This window comes from Oryctolagus cuniculus, chromosome 12, assembly GCF_051225735.1.
Source record: "Oryctolagus cuniculus isolate XC-2025 breed Fujian yellow rabbit chromosome 12, ASM5122573v1, whole genome shotgun sequence".
NCBI lineage: Eukaryota > Metazoa > Chordata > Mammalia > Lagomorpha > Leporidae > Oryctolagus > Oryctolagus cuniculus.
Window position 1 is genome coordinate 81,160,803 of NC_142878.1, and position 18,198 is coordinate 81,179,000.

General features: G+C 43.1%; 1 protein-coding gene and 1 long non-coding RNA gene across 12 annotated transcripts in view; one reads left to right on the forward strand and one right to left on the reverse strand.

Moving 5' to 3' along the window:
• Positions 1 to 18,198, forward strand: part of AQP9 (aquaporin 9) — a 46,993-nt gene that overhangs the window by 3,544 nt on the left and 25,251 nt on the right. For 2 of the 10 annotated variants that reach the window (XM_051821959.3, XM_089309479.1), the window contains exons 2-3: positions 995 to 1,115; positions 2,158 to 2,390. In XM_051821959.3, the coding sequence (XP_051677919.3) occupies positions 2,280 to 2,390 (111 nt within the window). In that variant the 5' untranslated portion in view covers positions 995 to 1,115; positions 2,158 to 2,279. Of the gene's footprint in view, positions 1 to 994; positions 1,116 to 1,931; positions 2,391 to 5,928; positions 5,948 to 15,636; positions 15,656 to 18,198 lie in introns of those variants that run through there. The other 8 variants (XM_089309477.1, XM_089309478.1, XM_051821960.3 and 5 more) reach the window with 6 other exon arrangements.
• On the reverse strand, positions 1,348 to 17,338 carry LOC103351099 (uncharacterized). Of its 2 annotated transcripts, XR_016217580.1 has the most exons (5): positions 17,217 to 17,338; positions 5,651 to 5,881; positions 3,493 to 3,621; positions 2,521 to 2,694; positions 1,348 to 1,711 (listed from the first exon to the last, which is right to left on the reverse strand). It is a non-coding gene; the product is annotated as an uncharacterized LOC103351099 (long non-coding RNA). The 2 variants fall into 2 exon arrangements; XR_518889.5 differs by lacking the exon at positions 5,651 to 5,881 and having other exon boundaries at positions 17,217 to 17,335.

An 18,198-nucleotide genomic window follows, 5' to 3' on the forward strand; every position in this document is an offset into this window, starting at 1 on the left:
CGCTCCCCGTCTTCATGGGGGAACGACACAGGACCCTGCGCTGTTCTTTCGTCTGCTCGGCCCTCCCCGGGTTTGCTGCTGGTTCTTCCCGGGTTGGCTACTATCCCTTCCACCTCCGTGGAAGGGCAGTTCCCCCTGGCCACATTCCCCACTTCCGCAGGGGAGTGGCACACCGCCGGCCGGCTCTCTTCGGGGGCTGCACAGGTGTTCCTTCAGCTAGATGTTCCCCATAGATGTTCCTGGTGCATGCCGTCTCTCTCCTCCTTTATAGTCCTCCTCTGCCAATCCCCAACTCGGCTGCCCACACGCCGAGTACGCTGCTCTCCTCCAATCAGGAGCAAGTCCTACAGTTTATTGGTTGAACTGGAGGCAGCTGTGCGGAAGCTGTTTACTTCTCTCCCAGCGCCATATTGTGGGAGAGCAGATGCATAGAATAAGTCTTAATTCCAGTAACTCAGTCCAGTCCGGGCTGCTCCCCACATGCGTGGACTTCAGAACTTTTTGTGCCCAAATAAATTTATCATGTAATTTCATTTTGCACAAACTTTTTCAAATACCTTGTGTGGCAGCCCTCTTTACAGCACACATCTCTGTTGTGATGCTGCATGTGTGCATGTGTGATTACCTCCCTTAGGTCTGTCTCCCTAACTAGACACAGGGCTCTGTGAAGGGCTAGAACCAGGTGCAGTTTTGCCAAGTGCTGTGCTTGACAATGAGTACGCCGTAAATATTTGTTAGATGAGTGAACAAAGAGACCAGAGAACACCCTTGTGTATTATTAGATGTAATCACAGTAAGAAAGTCCTGTTTCTCTGGTCCATCCACTGAGACTTGGGAATAATGTGGCCATCTGTAACTCTTCCAGAGAATGATACCTATGCTAACCAGGAGTTAGTTAAATGCAAAATGCTGCGGGTTAGTCCAGGTTCTGCAATGGTGTGACCTCAAACAGCACACACCTTCTTTAGATCTCAATTCAAAATCTTACCTACAGATAAAGCATCTCCATTTGCCCTTGGACTCTCCCCAGCTGCTTCCTCCACGTCTTCACCCCCAGCCTGCCTGCCTGCCTGCCTGCCTTCTCAGCTGGAAATGACTGAAGACCTCCTGAAAAGGTAGGGGAGAGCCTGAAACAGAGCTGGCTTCTCTGTGGGAGGTTGGAAGAAAGCACACGGGCGTGGGTACTAACTCTGGCACTGCCGGGGTATTGAGAAACAACTGCCAGATTCTATATATAAAGGAAAATCACCTTTAAAAACAAGGTTTGACTATTTGGCAAGACAAAAAGCTATTCCCAAACACAGTTTGTTGCCTACAAGCGTGTTAATTCACCAGATTCAAACGGGATAATCTATGAGTTGTGTTTATTTTCTTCCTTGTTTAGTTAAGGTGCATATTGTCAGGTTGATTCTTTCTGGCTCAGTCATCTCAATGCAGTAAGAATCTCAAGCTGAAATTGTTTGTTTTCTATGTATTTGGTCTAAATATTCCATGGTCAATGAAGGGGAATAACTTGGTTTCAAAACTGGAGTGTTTTAGAAGAAACTCATAAAGTTGCCTTCTTCTACTTTCCATCTCCAGGGAGGTGACACTGTAGACTCTCAGTGTGAAGCTTGCAATCTTCTCTCTGTGTGTCAGTTTCTCTGTCTCTAGAAGGTCCCAGTGGTTCTTACCACCCTTAGAGTGATGTCAGGAAGTCATTGAAATGAACCTGGAAGGAAACAAGCATGATTCCTTTTGTTGGAGAATGAACCTGTATTTTCCAAATACTCTCAAGTTTGCTGGAAAACTCCTTCAGTAAAGAATGTTTACATTCGATATTTATTTACCTGCTTTGACAATTCTAAACTACACCCAACCACCCACTTCCGAATACAGGAAAAGAATCAGAAGCCTGCAATTGTGTAACATGTAAATCTCTTCTGGACCAGGGCCCATCTCTGTGGTTTGGCAACACAACCAACACAACATCTCTTGAAAGAGAAAAAAAAGAGAGAGAGAAAAATACCTTGAGAATAAAGGTAATTATTAATCTGTGAGGCACAAGAAGGATCGCATTGAGAATTTTAGGTTATAATTCACTAATTCGAACAGAGCAGTGACTAGGGCAAGGCAGTGTCACCAGAAGAGAAGTAAGTCAGAGACTTTTAATTGCAGTCCGAGAATCTCAGCAGACATCTCCGCAAGGAACCGTCTGTTGGAAGTTCCATTTCACGTGCCAGTGAGAGTGGGGACCAGACAAAGCTGATAGCAAGAGTGGTCCTTGGAGAAGCCCCAGGATGCGGTCCGAGAACGGACAGAAAACGAAGAGCTTCAAACAGAGACTGGTCTTGAAGAACAGCTTGGCTAAAGAAGCACTCTCCGAGTTCTTGGGCACATTTATAATGATCGTAAGTATTTCCTGATTTTCTCAATTCCGATCCAATCATGCTCCCACCCCCACATCCCCCACCACCACCACCACCTGCCAAGCTAGTGGTGAAGAGTTTGGTTTCATTTTGTTTTATTGAAGCTACTTACCAGATTTTTTTTCTGCCAGGAAGCAACAAGTTACTTCTAGACTATCGGGCTATTTAGTGGCCATCATGTTGGCTTTTCATTTCCTCAAAGCATCCACAAAAGTTGGTGGCGATGGAAGAGGGTGATTGAAGTGCTTTCTTCATTTCAAGCATTTACGCAGACTCCGTAATGGTTCTGTGATTTAAAAGTCAGTGTTTAGAAATTTTTCTCATTGATTAATTGATTTGTGCTCTGCCTGCTTTCCACAAACACTGGAGTAACTCAGTCACCTGAAATAAGTATTGACAATAAATGCTAACAACAAAGTATTGACAATACATAAATATTGACAATAAATTTATATAAATATAAATAAGCATGGTGTGGTCAGCTCATTTAACTTTTAATAAGTTAGAAATTGTATTCAGTAGGAATAGTTTACCATGCAGTGGTCCGGCTTTGATTTTGTATAGTTTCCCCTGTGTTTAACTCAAGATGATCTCTAAAGATCTTAATTAGACAGTTACAGGAACCTTCTAGATATACATGAGGGACCGATTCTGAGAACTTCTTGAGTATTTGTCCAGAGATTTGTGGAGCTTTTAGCAAGAGGCTGGAAAGTACATTTAAGAGGCATAATCTCTGGGTTTTCATCCTGCTGCATGTTCTAGTATTCTCTGGAACCTGAATATTTAGCTGGAGCGAGACCATTTGAGAATATATGAATATTGTCATGTAGCAAAACATGCCTGCTCAAAGATTCCCTACTCCAGGAATAAGTAGTTTTGTTTTTCTTGATATTAAAGACAATTGCTCATAAACTTTGCATGTTGAGGATTCTCTGCTTAGGGTAAATACATAGTAGTTTAGAACAATAAGCTTGAAATGCATCAGATAAGTCAGGCTTGGAAAAAAAATAGGAACTCAAACATTGAGCTAGTGTAACATGAAGAGAGAGCCACAGGTTTTCTTCCTCTGAGAGACTCTTCTTACCTGACTGACTCAAGTATCTCCAGGACGTTGTGGACAGTTAGAGAGTTAATGTCACTACAGCCTGCGTTCAGCCTCCAGTGTCTTCTGGCCCAGAAAATTGAAGCAAATTCCGTTATCACTCTTAGTGCTCTGCAGAAAACAAAGAGGAGGAAGTGAACTGCACATCCTTTTTTCGTAACCGAAAAACTTGAAACCCTGCTTATTTCTTAACAAGACCTGTTTCATAATCCCATTCTTTTTTTGTTCAAAGATTTATTTATTTATTTATTTGAAAATCAGAGTTACAGAGAGAGGTGGGGGGTGATAGAGAGAGAGAGAGAGAGAGATTCTTTTTTTTTTTTTTAAAGATTTTATTTATTTATTTGAGAGGTAGAGTTACAGACAGTGAGAGGGAGAGACAGAGAGAAAGGTCTTCCTTCCATTGGTTCACTCCCCAAATGGCTGCAACGGCCAGAGCTGCGCCAATCTGAAGCCAGGAGCCAGGTGCTTCTTCCCAGTCTTCCATGCGGGTGCAGGAGTCCAAGCACTGGGGCCATCTTCTACTGCTTTCCCAGGCCATAACAGAGAGCTGGATCAGAAGAGGAGCAGCTGGGACTAGAACCAGCACACATATGAGATGCCGGCGCCCCAGGCAGAGGATTAACCTACGCCTCGGCACCAGCCCCGAGAGAGACATTTTCCTCTACTGGCTCATTCCCCAATTGGCCACAGGGGCTAGGGCTGCACCAGGCCAAAGCCAAGAGCCAGGAGCCTCTTCCAGGTCTCCCACATGGGTGCAGCGGCCCAAGCATTTGGGCCATCTTCTACTGCTCTCCCAGGCCACAGCAGAGAGCTGGGTCAGAAATGGAGCAGACAGGACACAAACCAGCACCCCATAAGGGATGTTGGCGCTGCAGGCGGTGGCTTTAGCTGCTATGCCACAGTGCCAGCCACTAAGATCATTTCATTTGAATTGCTTTTAAGTAGAAGTTGGAGAAGCTTTTCCAGGTGTATTAGCAGGGAGCTGAATCAGAGAAGGTGCCCATATGGGATGCTGCACCATGGGCAGAGGTTTTACCCACTGCACCACAAAGCCAGCCCCAATCCCATACTTTCCATCCTTTTTGAGAAGGCAAAAGTTGCTTTTAGCCATTCACTGTTCTGCTCATGCAGCTAGTAACATTTATTACTCAGTAGGATATTGTGTTATATGTGTGTGTGTGTGTGTGTGTGTATTTAGTTTTCAGGTATGGTTCCTGGCTTATAATTCCCTCCCCACTGCAGGCCATAGAAACTAGAATTTCTCTTCCCCAAGGTGGGTCACTAAAATTACTAATATTTCTCCAGCTTTCTGTCTGGGGATGAACCATAAAGCAAGTTTCTAATGTACCTTGCCTAATGGTGGCTCATAAGACCCTCATAACTGAGATCCTGTTCCATACCTTGGAAGAATGAGCTCAGAGATCCCCAGAAGATCTGAACTCACAGGCCTCACTGGGTTCCCCTATGCAGTCCACTAGCATATCCTATTCTTTTATTTTATTTTATTTTATTTTTTTGACAGGCAGAGTGGACAGTGAGAGAGAGAGAGACAGAGAGAAAGGTCTTCCTTTGTCGTTGGTTCACCCTCCAATGGCCGCCGCACCGCACTGATCCGAAGCCAGGAGCCAGGTGCTTCTCCTGGTCTCCCATGGGGTGCAGGGCCCAAGCACTTGGGCCATCCTCCACTGCACTCCCTGGCCACAGCAGAGAGCTGGCCTGGGAGAGGGGCAACCGGGACAGAATCCGGCACCCCGACCGGGACTAGAACCTGGTGTGCCGGCGCCGCTAGGCGGAGGATTAGCCTATTGAGCCACGGTGCTGGCCAGATCCTATTCTTTTTGTCCAATCACAGTTTGCCATGGTTGTCCGTGCTTTAATTATGCCTGCGCAGGGAAGTCTTCACAAAAAACCAAAAGGACAGGGTTCAGAAAGCTGAGAACAGAGTGTGTGGAGGTTCCTGGAGGGACGTGTACCCAGAGATGGCATTCAAGCTCCACACCCCTTCTCCCATTCCTCCCCCCATCTCTTTATCTGTGTCCTTTATAACAAATCCGTAAATCTAAATGTTTCTGAGTTAACAAGGTGTGCAAGCAAATTAATTGAACCCAGGAATGGTGTAGTGGGAACCCCAACTTACAACTTGTCAGCCAGAAGCACAAGTCAAACCACCCGGGGCTTGCTATCAGCAGCTGAAGTCAAGGGACTGCAGTCTTGGACTGAGCCCCAGCCTCTGGGATCTGATATCATCTCCAGGTAGATTGTGGTGGGACTGGATGAGAGGACGCCCAGCAGCTGCGTGCTACAGAACCACTTGCTTGCTTGCTAGTAGCGAGAAGTTCCCACACCTTTGAGAAGTCTTTTGTGTTAACTGTCATGGTGTGAGAACAAAGGAAAAAATATGTTTTATTTTCCATATACACATCCAGTATTCAAGGTAGGAGCTAAAGAAATAATATCTTAATATTATGTTGAAAAATTAACTTTGAGTCTCCTGGGCTATGCTAATCATTTTCCTGAAAGGAATGATTTCTATTTATACGCATATTTATTTTCTAATGTGAACTCTAATGAAATCTATAATTATGACTATAATCTTCAGTTTTGTTGAGGCTTGTAAGGGTGTATAAACAGAGAGCTCCTGCACCAATAAATCTTTGTGGTTTTGCTCAAAGTTCATCCAAAGTAATTGTTTCTGCTTTATTAGCAAATTTACATTTTGCCTTGCATGTTAATAAGTCATCAGGAAAGAGGACATTAAAAAGATTACAAAGGATATGTAAGATTGACTAGTCCTTTAAGTGTGTGGGATTGGTTTTCCCCCGAACCCTGGGGGTCTGATATCTTTACCCCTTCTCTTAGAAAAATCTGATTTTAGGAAAAGCATCTCAAATACTTTCATGCCATGGTATAAATGACTGGTAAGGTTTGCTGGTAGCATTAAGGGAAGAGAAGGTCCATGACAAACTCTTAGTAAACTGTAAATAATACCAACAATGAATAATTCATAAGCCAAGGACCCAGCTCTAAGCTGGAAGGCCTTTCTCCTTCGCTAGTGTCAGGAAAAAGGTTTGCAGCCATCCTCCCTTTCACAGGGGAGAAGTGATTGAGCTGTAAGGGTAGGGAATGTGTATTAAGCACACAATAGATATTAGGTTCTTTAGATAACTTTGTTTAATCCTTGTAATATTTGTATTGTTACTGCTAATTAATTATAACTATTTTATACTTACTAATGATGGATAATAATTAAAAATTGGCTGCTTTATTGTCATTCATAAGCAGTTGGAGCAAACAAGGGCTCAGAGAGATAAAGAAACCCACCCAAACCAGTACAGCATTGAACTGGGAGTCTTTCAAATTCTATATACTTTATATATCACTCTCACCCATAAATAGAATCTTCTGGGGGATGCACTTGATATATGGAAAATTCCTCTAAGATTGCCATAAATGGGAGCCGTGAGGTAGTTGTTATTTGCTTATGGGTATAAGATTTGAACTGGTGGGCATGCTGAGCCCAGACCACTCACTAACCCCACCTCATGCTTCTTCATTTTCTCTGAGGTGTAAAAGACTGCTCCATCTGTGTTGGACGGTGTGAGGTGTAGAGCAGGAAACTGCTGGGGGTCTTACACCTGGGCTTGTGACCTAGGGATGTCAAACTTCAGAATTGCATTAGCACTGCGACCCCCATGGGAACCGACAGTGTCCCTCTGTTTCCTGCTGTGTTTCTTGAATGTGTTACGATCTTGTGCAATGACTTTAACATCGTGGAGTCTTTGTTTCCTCTGAATGAGATAATACTTCACAGTAGTTTTGTGAGGACTGAATGCATGTTACTATGTAAAATCCCAGACCTAGGAAACACTGGCTCCTTTTCCCCCTAATTGCTCCCCCTCTCTTCCACTCGAGAGTGCTTCCAGCTGGAAACAGCTGCCTTGTCTCCTCCTGGGCATCCTGCAGCTGTGTCTTTCCCCAGCACTGCCTGAAGCTCTGCACTTGTGTATATGAGACCCCATAAACATGTGTTGAATGAAAATCTGAATCTCTAGCCATTTCAAGTCATTTCCCACAGGACATACATTTGTTCCTCACTGTGCTGTAGACCCTCCTTTCTCTTCCAACTTCTCAAGATTCTTTGATACAGAGCTCACCTTATCAAAGACACTGCTGAGAAAAGTGCAGTGGGCTGTCCTATTTCCTCCTGAGGAGCAAGGGCGTCCTTCAGGGCTGGTTACAAGCGGGTGACATCTCCTTGTGTATGGGGAAAGACTCGAAATTCTTTTCTTGTCAAGCTTCTATATTACAGGTTACCTTTTGGCCTCTCTAAAAGTGAAAAAATGCATCTTCTGCTAAAAGTAACACCCTTGATCTGTGCCCTGAAGGGAAATAGAGAAGAACAGTCCTGGAACCCCGAATAGGGGTGGAGGTGTTACAGGAATTGGCAGTGCAGGAGGGAAGAAGAAAGGAAGTGGGATGTTCCACAGTTCCTGAGAAATTTCAGATAGCACAGTGCGTCCTGCTTCTGGCTCCTGCTTCCTCAATGACTTTGTGGCCAGGTGTCCCTGCCACAGAGTTCACAGTCTCATTCTGAGAGGGGCCCTAGTCAGGCATGCTCAAAAAGGAAATTCTAGAACTTTTATTATGTTATTATTAATGGGCCGGCAGGCATTGTTGCTCAGTGGGTTAAGCCGCCACCTGCGAGGCCAGCTTCCCAAGTGAACTCCAGTTCGAGTCCTGGCTGCTCCACCTCCCATTCCAATTCCCTGTTAAAGTGCCTGGAAAGAAATGGAAGATGGCCCAAGGACGTAGGATGGCCCTGCCACCCACCGTGGGAGACCTGGCTGGAGTTCCTGACTCCTGGCTTTGGCCTGGCCCAGCCCTGGCTGTTTTAGCTATTGGGAAGTAAATGGTCAGATGAAAAAGATTTCTCCCTCTCTCTTTTGTGTGTGTGTATATGTGTGTATGTGTGTGTATCTCTGCTTTTCAAAGCTAGTCAACTCCATTTTGCCAGATGGGAAACCAGGTGTAAAATAATTTAGAGACAAGGTCACCCAGTCCATGAATGCAAGAGCTGGGCTCAGTATCTTGCCTAATCATACTTAACATTCCATTGTTTGATGAGAATCAACTCCTTTCCTGTGAAATTCCAAGAGAACTTGACGAATTTTACAACTTAAAGTGTATTAGATACTCATCATTGTTGTCAAAAGATGATTACATAGAACAGATGGCGGTAATGACATTTTATAGACGGTCTGCTAATAGAAACCTTCTATCAGAGGCCTCTTGACCACCTACAAGCACACTCAAACCTCTTTTAACACCAGGCTTCTGAGGTGATCTGGAGATAGCCTCGTGGCTCTGATGAACACCACTATGCATTGTATTCTACTTTTCTTCTTGTGCTTCTGTTTTCTACATTCTCCTTGGGGCAACCCTTTTAGCCTAGAGCAAAAGACCTATAGGGGGCCGGCGCCGTAGCTCAACAGGCTAATCCTCCGCCTTGCGGCGCCGGCACACCGGGTTCTAGTCCCGGTTGGGGCGCCGGATTCTGTCCCGGTTGCACCTCTTCCAGGCCAGCTCTCTGGTATGGCCCGGGAGTACAGTGGAGGATGGCCCAAGTGCTTGGGCCCTGCACCCCATGGGAGACCAGGAGAAGCACCTGGCTCCTGGCTTCGGATCAGCGCGGTGCGCCGGCCGCAGCGCGCCAGCCGTAGTGGCCATTGGAGGGTGAACCAATGGCAAAGGAAGACCTTTCTCTCTGTCTCTCTCTCTCTCACTGTCCACTCTGCCTGTCAAAAAAAAAAAAAAAAAAAAGACCTATAGGGAAGTGGGCCTCAAGAGACCCCGTAACTCCTCTCTCCTGCTGCTTTTCTGGACCAACAATGCCTTGTCCTTTCTCTGTTTCTGCCCTGTTTGGTTTGTCTAGCTTGTTGTTTTGCAAAGCCAGCCCCAACTCCAAGCTGAGGATGCCAAGAACTGAGGATCTTGGAGCTAGGGCTGCCAGTTGGCTGACAGGTAACAGGTGGGAAGTCTCTGCTGTCAGGAGTGGCCTGGCCTCTTCAGGCTACAGACCATTTTCTCTTGAAGTGGTGAAGCAGTGCACGGTTCCTGGACCCTCACACAATGGCTTTGAAATAAAGGGATCTCTGACCCCACCATCTTCCAGAAAAGGGAATGGAAGCCACCAGCTCACAGAATTCTGTTAAATGCTCTTTCCACCTCAGCAGAACATCAATGAGCACTGTCACAGCCCATCCTACAGCTTCTTGGTGTTCACTTCTGAGTTATGTTCAATATTCAGTCCATCACAAGTTGGTACTTGTGAACTTAATGTTCTATCCATGTAAGAAAGTCCAAGGTTCTAAACCTGAGCGTGTATTAAAGCTAAACACTGAGGATTCCACATGGATTCTTGCCCCAATACCCTCTGTAGAATGTAAACAGACCTGAAGCACGAGGCTAGAGGCACGGGATGAGGGAAAGACAGGGATTAACACTTACTGAGCACACTATACACTATACCAGAAACTCTTTAATCTTTAACAAAATCTCAAGAGGTAAAGGAATTGTTCTCATTAGCCATATGAGGAAATTAATATCCAGTATGATAAGTGATTCGCCCACAAGTGTATGGCATAACTGGGATTAGAATTTAATCTATCTGGTGTCTTTTCACCACAGGAAGTTGACATTCTCATCCAGGCTTTAGAATATTTACTATTGTCATGTGTAATGTTGTTTTGTGTGTTTTTAAAGTTTACATAACATGGCTTCCTGGCTTCTATATCTGACAATTTGAGATTGTCACTCAAAAGCACTTTCCGTGATTTAGCTACTTTGAGATAGGGAGCTGTTAATTCTTTTTTACCATTTTTTTTAAATTTATTTGAAAGATAGAGTTAGACAGTGAGAGAGACAGAGAAAAAGGTCTTCCTTCCATTGGTTCACCTCCCAAATGGCCGCTGTGGCCAGCACACTGCGGCGATCCGAAGCCAGGAGCCAGGTGCTTTCTCCTGGTCTCCCATGCAGGTGCAGGACCCAAGCACTTGGGCCATCCTCCATTGCACTCCTGGGCCACAGCAGAGAGCTGGAGTGAAAGACGAGCAACTGGGACTAGAACCCGGTGCCCATATGGGATGCCAGCGCCGCAGGCAGAGGATTAACCAAGTGAGCCACGGTGCCGGTGCCTTCTTTTTTACCATTGTTAACCCTCATTAACTGTCTGTTGATTGCTGTTGGTCACAATTACCAGTACTGCTGCAGTGAACATCTTTTTATGTCTCCTTGCACACTTGCTCAAGCGTTTCTCTTGAATGCATCAAAGGAGTGAAAGGATCCTAGAGTATGTGCATCTTCAACTTTATGTAAAATTTCTCCCCAAAGTGGTTTCAGATTTGAACTATGAGTAGCAACGTGAGTTTCCTTTTCCACACACTCAACCATCCTTAATATTATCCAACTTTAATATTTGTGCTCATTTTTTTCAAATAGGAAATAGAATTCCACTAAGCAATTTTAATAATTCTCAGTGTGATGACAATTTTTTCACATTTTCTCTTCTGTGAATTGCCTGCTTATACCCTCTGTACATTTCTCTTTGGGATATTTTACTTTGTCTTAATGATTATGTGATATTGGTGTTTCTTTTAAATTTTTAAAATTAGGATTTGATAGTTTGTTTTTCAATTCCTACTCCAACTTCCTATTAATGTAAACACCGGGAGGCAGTGGTGTTGATAGGTAATTGGGTTCCTGCCACCCATGCTGAAGACTCGGATTGAATTTCTGGCTCCTGGCTTCCATGGGGCCATTGCAGGCATCTGGAGAGTGAAATGGCAGATAAGAGTTTTCTCTCTCACTCCATCTCTGTGTGTATGTGAGTCTCTCAATTTTATAAATAATATTTTCAAATTGCTTTGAGAACAATATTTTGGGAACAATATTGCTTAGGAATAATATTATGTATTTTGATCTTTTAGCCAGAAAATTTGACAATTTTATTATTAATTCAAGTAAGTTTATAGATTTATAGATTTATAGAAGGAGAGACAGAGATGGATCTTCCATCCACTTATTCACTCCCCAAATGTGCACAACAGCCAGAAGTGGGCCAAACCAAAGCCAGGAGCCAGGGGCTTCTTCCAGATCTCCCACTTGGTTGTAGGGGTCCAAGCACTTGGGCCATCTCCCTCTGCTTTCCCAGGCACATTAGCAGGGAGTTGAATGATAAGTGGAGCAGCCAGATCTCAAACTGGCACTCATATGGGTTGGTAGAATTTGCTATGCCACAGCATCAGCCCGAATCTCAGTCTAACTTGTCTCATTTCAAGTGCTCAAGAGCCAGGAGTGGTAACTGGCTACCATACTGAACTGTGCAGATAAATAACTTGACCTCCTTGAAAAGTGTTCCATGATGGCACTAAAACAGCTTTTTTTTTTAATGACAATAATGAGGGCTTTTATCTTCTTTCTTTCTAGGCCTCACATAAATATTTTCTTCTTATTGTCTTATTTTTGTGCCTAAAACCTATGGTACAATGTTAGGAGAAGCTATCATTGTTCTCATTTTACTCTCAGTTTTAAAAAATCTGCTTTTAATTTTTGGGTATTACTTACAGGTTGTTGGTAAACAGTCTTGATTCAAGTAGAAAAGTCATGTCCATCCTCATTTACTAAAATTTTCATTAGGAGTGATTGCTGAATTTTTTTAAAAATTCCTTTTTCTGCATCTATTGATATAAATACTAGAGTTCCTCTTTTATCTGTTGATCCAGTAAATTACATTGATAAATATTTTTAGCATTAAGTCATTCTTACATTCTTAGGATTAAGCATCACCTAATCACTGAACATTTAGTTTACTATGTTTTATTAAAGATTTGGATTGTAATTTTTTATTATGTTATCTGTATCTAGTTTTATTACCAAGGTTATATTAGCTTAATGAATAAACTGGAATTCTTTTCCCCTTGTTCTAGTTCTGGAATGTTTTGTATAAAATGGGAATCACCTGTCCTTTGAAGATTACTTTCTATGTGTACTGAAAAAGAGACAAGGATTTATTTGAGAGTTATAGGTCTAATTTAGATTTTGATTTTTATTTCATTTTGGCAATGACATATTTATCTATGAAGTTGTTTTTCGTCCATGGTTTCAACTACAGTTTTTAAAATTTGTTAACTTTCTAAACTAATACTTTGAAAGCCATAATTCTGAATAGACTTTTCATAGCAAATTGCTTATGGCTTTTACAACTCTATCTGTGGTGATGTACTCTTTTCAACTTTTAAAAGAATTGTTTGTAAAATTTAAATAAAACTTTTTAACAGACACATGGATATTGTACATATTTATGGGATACCATGTAACATTTTGATACACATATACAAGTAGAAAGCCCAATCAGGGTAAATATATCTATCTCCTCAAATATTTGCTATTCCTTTGTGGTAAAAAACATTCAAGACCCTATATTCCAGGGTCTATATTTTAGAGATGAATACCTGCACATTAACATTATCTATAGTGCCTCTACTATTCAGTTTTCTTTTAAGATTTATTTATTTATTATTTGAAAGGCAGAATTACAGAGAAGTGGGGGGGGCGGGCGGAGGGGTCTCCTGGTTCACTCCTCAAATGGCTGCAATGGCTGAAGCTGGGCAGATCTGAAGCCAGGAGCTGGGAGCTTCTTCCAGGTCTCCCATGCAGGTGCAGGGGCCCTTGTGCTGCTTTTCCAGGACACATCAGAAAGCTGAATCAGAAGTGAAGCACCGGTTCTCAAACTGGTTCTCGCCCATATGGGATGCCAGCACTGCAGGCAGCGGTTAAAGCCACTTATGACACAGCGCCAACCCCCTCAGTTTTCTTTATTTCCCCTTTCTCCTCTAACGGCTCTTTCTGTTCTTTGTCCACAGATTTTACAAAATGTATTCTTAAAGTTTAAAGTACATCTCCACCTTTTCTCTTCTGAACTTTAAAAAAATTTTAAAAACATTAATTCCAATTAATCCTTTTACATATCATTGCTACTTAAATCCCTCTCATTATTAAAGATGTTTTAATAGTGATTATTTACTTAAATTTTGTATAATATACTAGCTTGTTTGCTAATGATTACTGCATACTTCCCCTTTGTTTGGGATTCTCTCTCTGTGCAGTCTTTTTTTTAGGAAATCTCTCAGGAAGGGTGTGTGTAATTTTCTGTTTTGGTTTATCTAAATTTATCCTTGTTTCACACTTAAGTCAGAATGATAAATGAATGACTGAGTTTTATTTTTTAAAAAAAGATTTATTTATTTGAAAGAGTTACAGAGAGAGGAAGAGACAGAGAGAGGTCTTCCATCCACTGGTTCACTCCTCCAGATGGCTGCAACGGCTGGAACTGCACCCATCTGAAGCCAGGAGCCAGCAGCTTCCTGCAGGTCTCCCATGTGGGTGCAGGGCCCCCAAGGACTTGGGCCATCTTCCACTGCTTTCCCAGGCCATAGCAGAGAGCTGGATCAGAAATGGAACATCCAGGACTAGAACCGGCACCCAAATGGGATGACGGCGCCTCAGGCCAGGGCTTTAACCCACTGCGCCACAGCGCCAGCCCCAATTGAGTTTTTGGTTGGTGAATAACTTTTTGTAGCATTTTGCAAGAGTCATCCAATGTTTATTATTGATATGGACAAGTCTGTTTTTGATCTTATTTTATTCCTTAATAATCTGTACTTCTCTGACTACCGGTAAGAGTTTCTTGTTTCTTACTCTGTGATGTCACTATCATATAAATGGCAGGGGGACTTATTTCATTTTTAGTGCTCATGCTCCATTGCTCATCTTCCATTAAAAGATTTATAATTTTGGTCAATCTTGGAGAATTCTTGTCTCTATCACCTTTCCTTCCCTCCTATTTTCTGCTGTTGGAACTCACTGCACTTCTACACATGCATGACTTTCTCACTTGTTTTCCCCTTTGGGTCTCTTAACTTTTGTGTTTCTCTTATATTCTTTATCTATATTGAATTGTCCATTTTGTCTCAAATCTGTCTTCCAGTTCACCAATCCCCTATTCAGTTGCACCTAATCTTATTTCACACACCCACTGAGTCTTTAGTTTCAAAAACATGGTTTAATTTCTGTAAGTTCTCTTTGGTTCTTCTTCACTGCTTTCTCTTCCTACGTGCCTTTTTTTTTTTTTTTTCACTGAGTCACCAAAGCCAGATATATTTATAGTAACTTAGGACTGCCCTACCATCTCAAAGTCTGGGGGAGCTAATCCTTCCGCTTAGTTTATCTACCGACTCTCACTCATGAAGGATATTTTCCTTTAGTGTTTTGTGAATTTGTAAATTCTTTAGACAGGTTTATTTTTCTCTACGGGAATTCCATATGGCCTGGGCTGTGGACTTGTTCTTCCACAGCAGGTGTGCATCTGCTTCTGCTGGTTCCCCAGGTGGATCACAGCCAGACATGATTACTGTCAAGTGGGAAACAGGAAAGACTGATGGACGCAGGTGCCTGTCGAGGAGCACTCCCCCAAAGGTTCAGTTCTCGGCTCCCTTGCTCCCAAAGTGGGATGGGAGACCCTAAGTGACTAAGCAGCCCTCATGCCTCCACCACACGAGGCTGCTGCTTCTCAAGTCCTTAGTCATCCCGCAGTGGCTGCTGAAGGATTTTTCTGTGGGTTTCCCCTTATCAGCAATGAACGTGAAGGGTTGAACTTGCCTGGGAAATTCAGAGTTCCAGCGGAGAAAATCTGTTCAGGTCGCTGATCGGAGGGCTGCAGATTCCTGGAGTCAAACTTGCTTCTGCCAAACAGGATTCTGCTTCTGATATCTGAGTTTCCAACCTGACTCTCAAAACTCTCTACTTCTATTGACCTTAAAGGGGAAGGGGTTTTTTTTCCTCCTTTCCTGAAGTGGGTTTGGTTCAAGTCCAATGCAATGTATTCTCCTTACGGACAAAAGAGGAGAACGTAGAAATAAGAGCAGAAGGTGGCTCCCTTTTACTCATCAGATGTGACATAGAGCGAAGGATTGTGACAAACAGAGGCCTCACAGAAGTGGGAAACAAACTTTCAGAGCCAATCAGCCCACTAAGACATTCGAGCAGTGAAGACAGTCCTGCATACCTAGTGGACACTCATTTCAAGGTAAGATTGCTGAGATTAAGGAAACTGTTTAGCAAAGCAAATCCTTAAGAGAACAAATTCTAGGCAATGTGCCCCCCTGACCCCAACCCTTTCTCATCTTGGTAAGTTGGTTGATCTTGCTGACTTTGGCCTGGGATGGCCAGTGAAGGCCAAGAAGGACTAAGAGCTTAGTCCCTCTCACTATAGAACCAGTCCATCTGCTTGAGACGCTGTCTAGAAATTCAAGTTTTCTTATGATGAAATATTTCCCCCCAAATATACACATCTATATCAGCAGGTGACAGGTTAAAGAAATGGGAGTACCTCCATGCCATGAACCCCTCTGCAGTCATTAAAGATAATGTTTACAGGCCGACATGGAAAGACTCCATAAACTATTCAGATGAAAAAGCAGGCAAAAAATGGGATGCGTAAAGTACTCCCACGTGTGTGTACGTGTGCATGCGTGCACACACACACACCCTGACACTTGACATAACATACCAGAAAGCATTGATATTGATGTTGGTTATCTCTGGGGAGTAAAATTTGAAATCTGGGATGGGAAGAAGACAATTTTTTTTTATTTTATTGTGTACCTTTGTCATCTAGCAATTCGTATGTTCATGTATATTTTCATCACTCCTTCATACCCCACAAAACAGTTCAGCCATTGGAGTAAGTCTTGTTTTACGGAGTTGCTAAAATTTATTCTAAGTACAATAGTTTCAGAAAATGCAAATAGAATTAAGTTAAAGAAAACACGGTGTCCTTCCCAAATATGCTTGGGAAACACTGGGTTAAAGCAAGTTAAGCAGTTTTCGCAACTGCAGCAATTATGTCTTTAAGGTTCACTGTGAATCTCTCAGAAGGGAATAGTATATATTCCCTAGATCTACTTGGCCATAAACTGTTTTTTTTTTTTTCTTAAATAGCATCTCAAGGGACTGGTGGTCTGTGGAACTTATTTTAAGAATTGCAGGTTCTGGAATGAGTCTAAGAAACACTTTTGTTCCCCAGTATTCCCGTCTTCAGGGATCTTGCAGACTGAGTGACTCCCTTGCTGGGCACTGTGGATAGTGGCAGCATTGTCTCCAGTAACCACCTTCCACATACAACACATACACATCCTGGGTATCCTATGATGAACACACCTTAAGAAATAAATACTTAAGAGTGGCTGTTTGGGGCCGGAGCCATGGAGCAGTAAGTTAATCCTCTGCCTGCAGTGCTGGAATCCCTTATGGGTGCCGGTTCTAGTCCTGGTTGCTCCTCTTCCAATCCAGCTCTCTGCTGTGGCCTGGGAAAGCAGTAGAAGATGGCCCAAGTCCTTGGGCTCCTGCACCCGCATGGGAGACCAGGAAGAAGCACCTGGCTCCTGGCTTTGGATCAGCACAGCTCTGGCCATTGGGGAGTGAACCAGCGGAAGGAAGACCTTTCTCTCTGTTTCTCCCTCTCGCTGTCTGTAACTCTACCTCTCAAATAAATAAATAAATAAAATCTTTAAAAAAAAAAAGAGAGCAGCTGTTTGGCACAGTGGTTAGGCTACTGCCTGAGACATTTGTATCTCATATTAGAGTACCTGGGTTGGAATCCCAGCTCTTCTCTCCATTCCGGCTTCTTACCAGTGCTCACCCTGGGAGACGGTGGGTAATGGCTCAAGCACTTAAGTGCCTACCACACACATGGTGGCTTAAATTGACTTCTAGGCTCCTGGTATCAACCTGATATATCTCAGCTGTTGTGTGTATTTCGGGAGTGAACTAGCAGGTGGGAGCTCTCTCCCTCTCTCTCTCTCTCTCTCTTGCTCTCTCTCTCCCTTCTTCCCTCCCCCTTCTCTCTCTCTGCATTTCAGATAAGTAATTTTTAAAATAGATCTCTCCTCTGCTGAGATCATGAACAAGTTTGTGTCCGGGTCAGCATTATTTGGAATGAGTTGAGGGATGTGAATGCCTAGCATAGGTCAGAAAAGGAGAGCATTTTGCTTTTGAGCCTAGTGGAGATAATGGAATTAAACCTCCTCTTATTTCTGAGACCTGAGCTTGTTCGTGGTATTCTTTTCTCAGGGGAGAGCCCTGCGGTTGGCCATTTGCCTACTCACCTGGCTCCCATATTCTTCTCTTTTTAAGAGGCTTCCCTGTTAGGGCCTCTTTTCAAGTACAGCTGGTTCTTGAGGAGCAATTGATCTCATTCTGATATAAGAGGTCTCTCAGGCTTTGTGCCATCTAATATTTTATTTTTAACCAGAACGTACTTTCAGTGTTGGTTCTTTACGGTTATTTTTGTTATGACTGAGAAAGTTGTATTTTCTAATTGCAAAACTAACTGTCTGGAAAGCTGTGCATAACTATACACTCTGTCCCAGTAAAGAGAACAAGAAGACTCATGGAGGCAGCAGCACTGTCACAGGAGGAACAGAGAGCCTGGCTCCAGATTCAGATACTGCCACCTACCAGCAACATGATTTTCATCAAATCTCTCAGTCTTTCAGTTTTTATTTTTTTATTTATTTGACAGAGTTAGTGTGAGAGAGATAAAGGTCTTCCCTCTGTTGGTTCACCCCC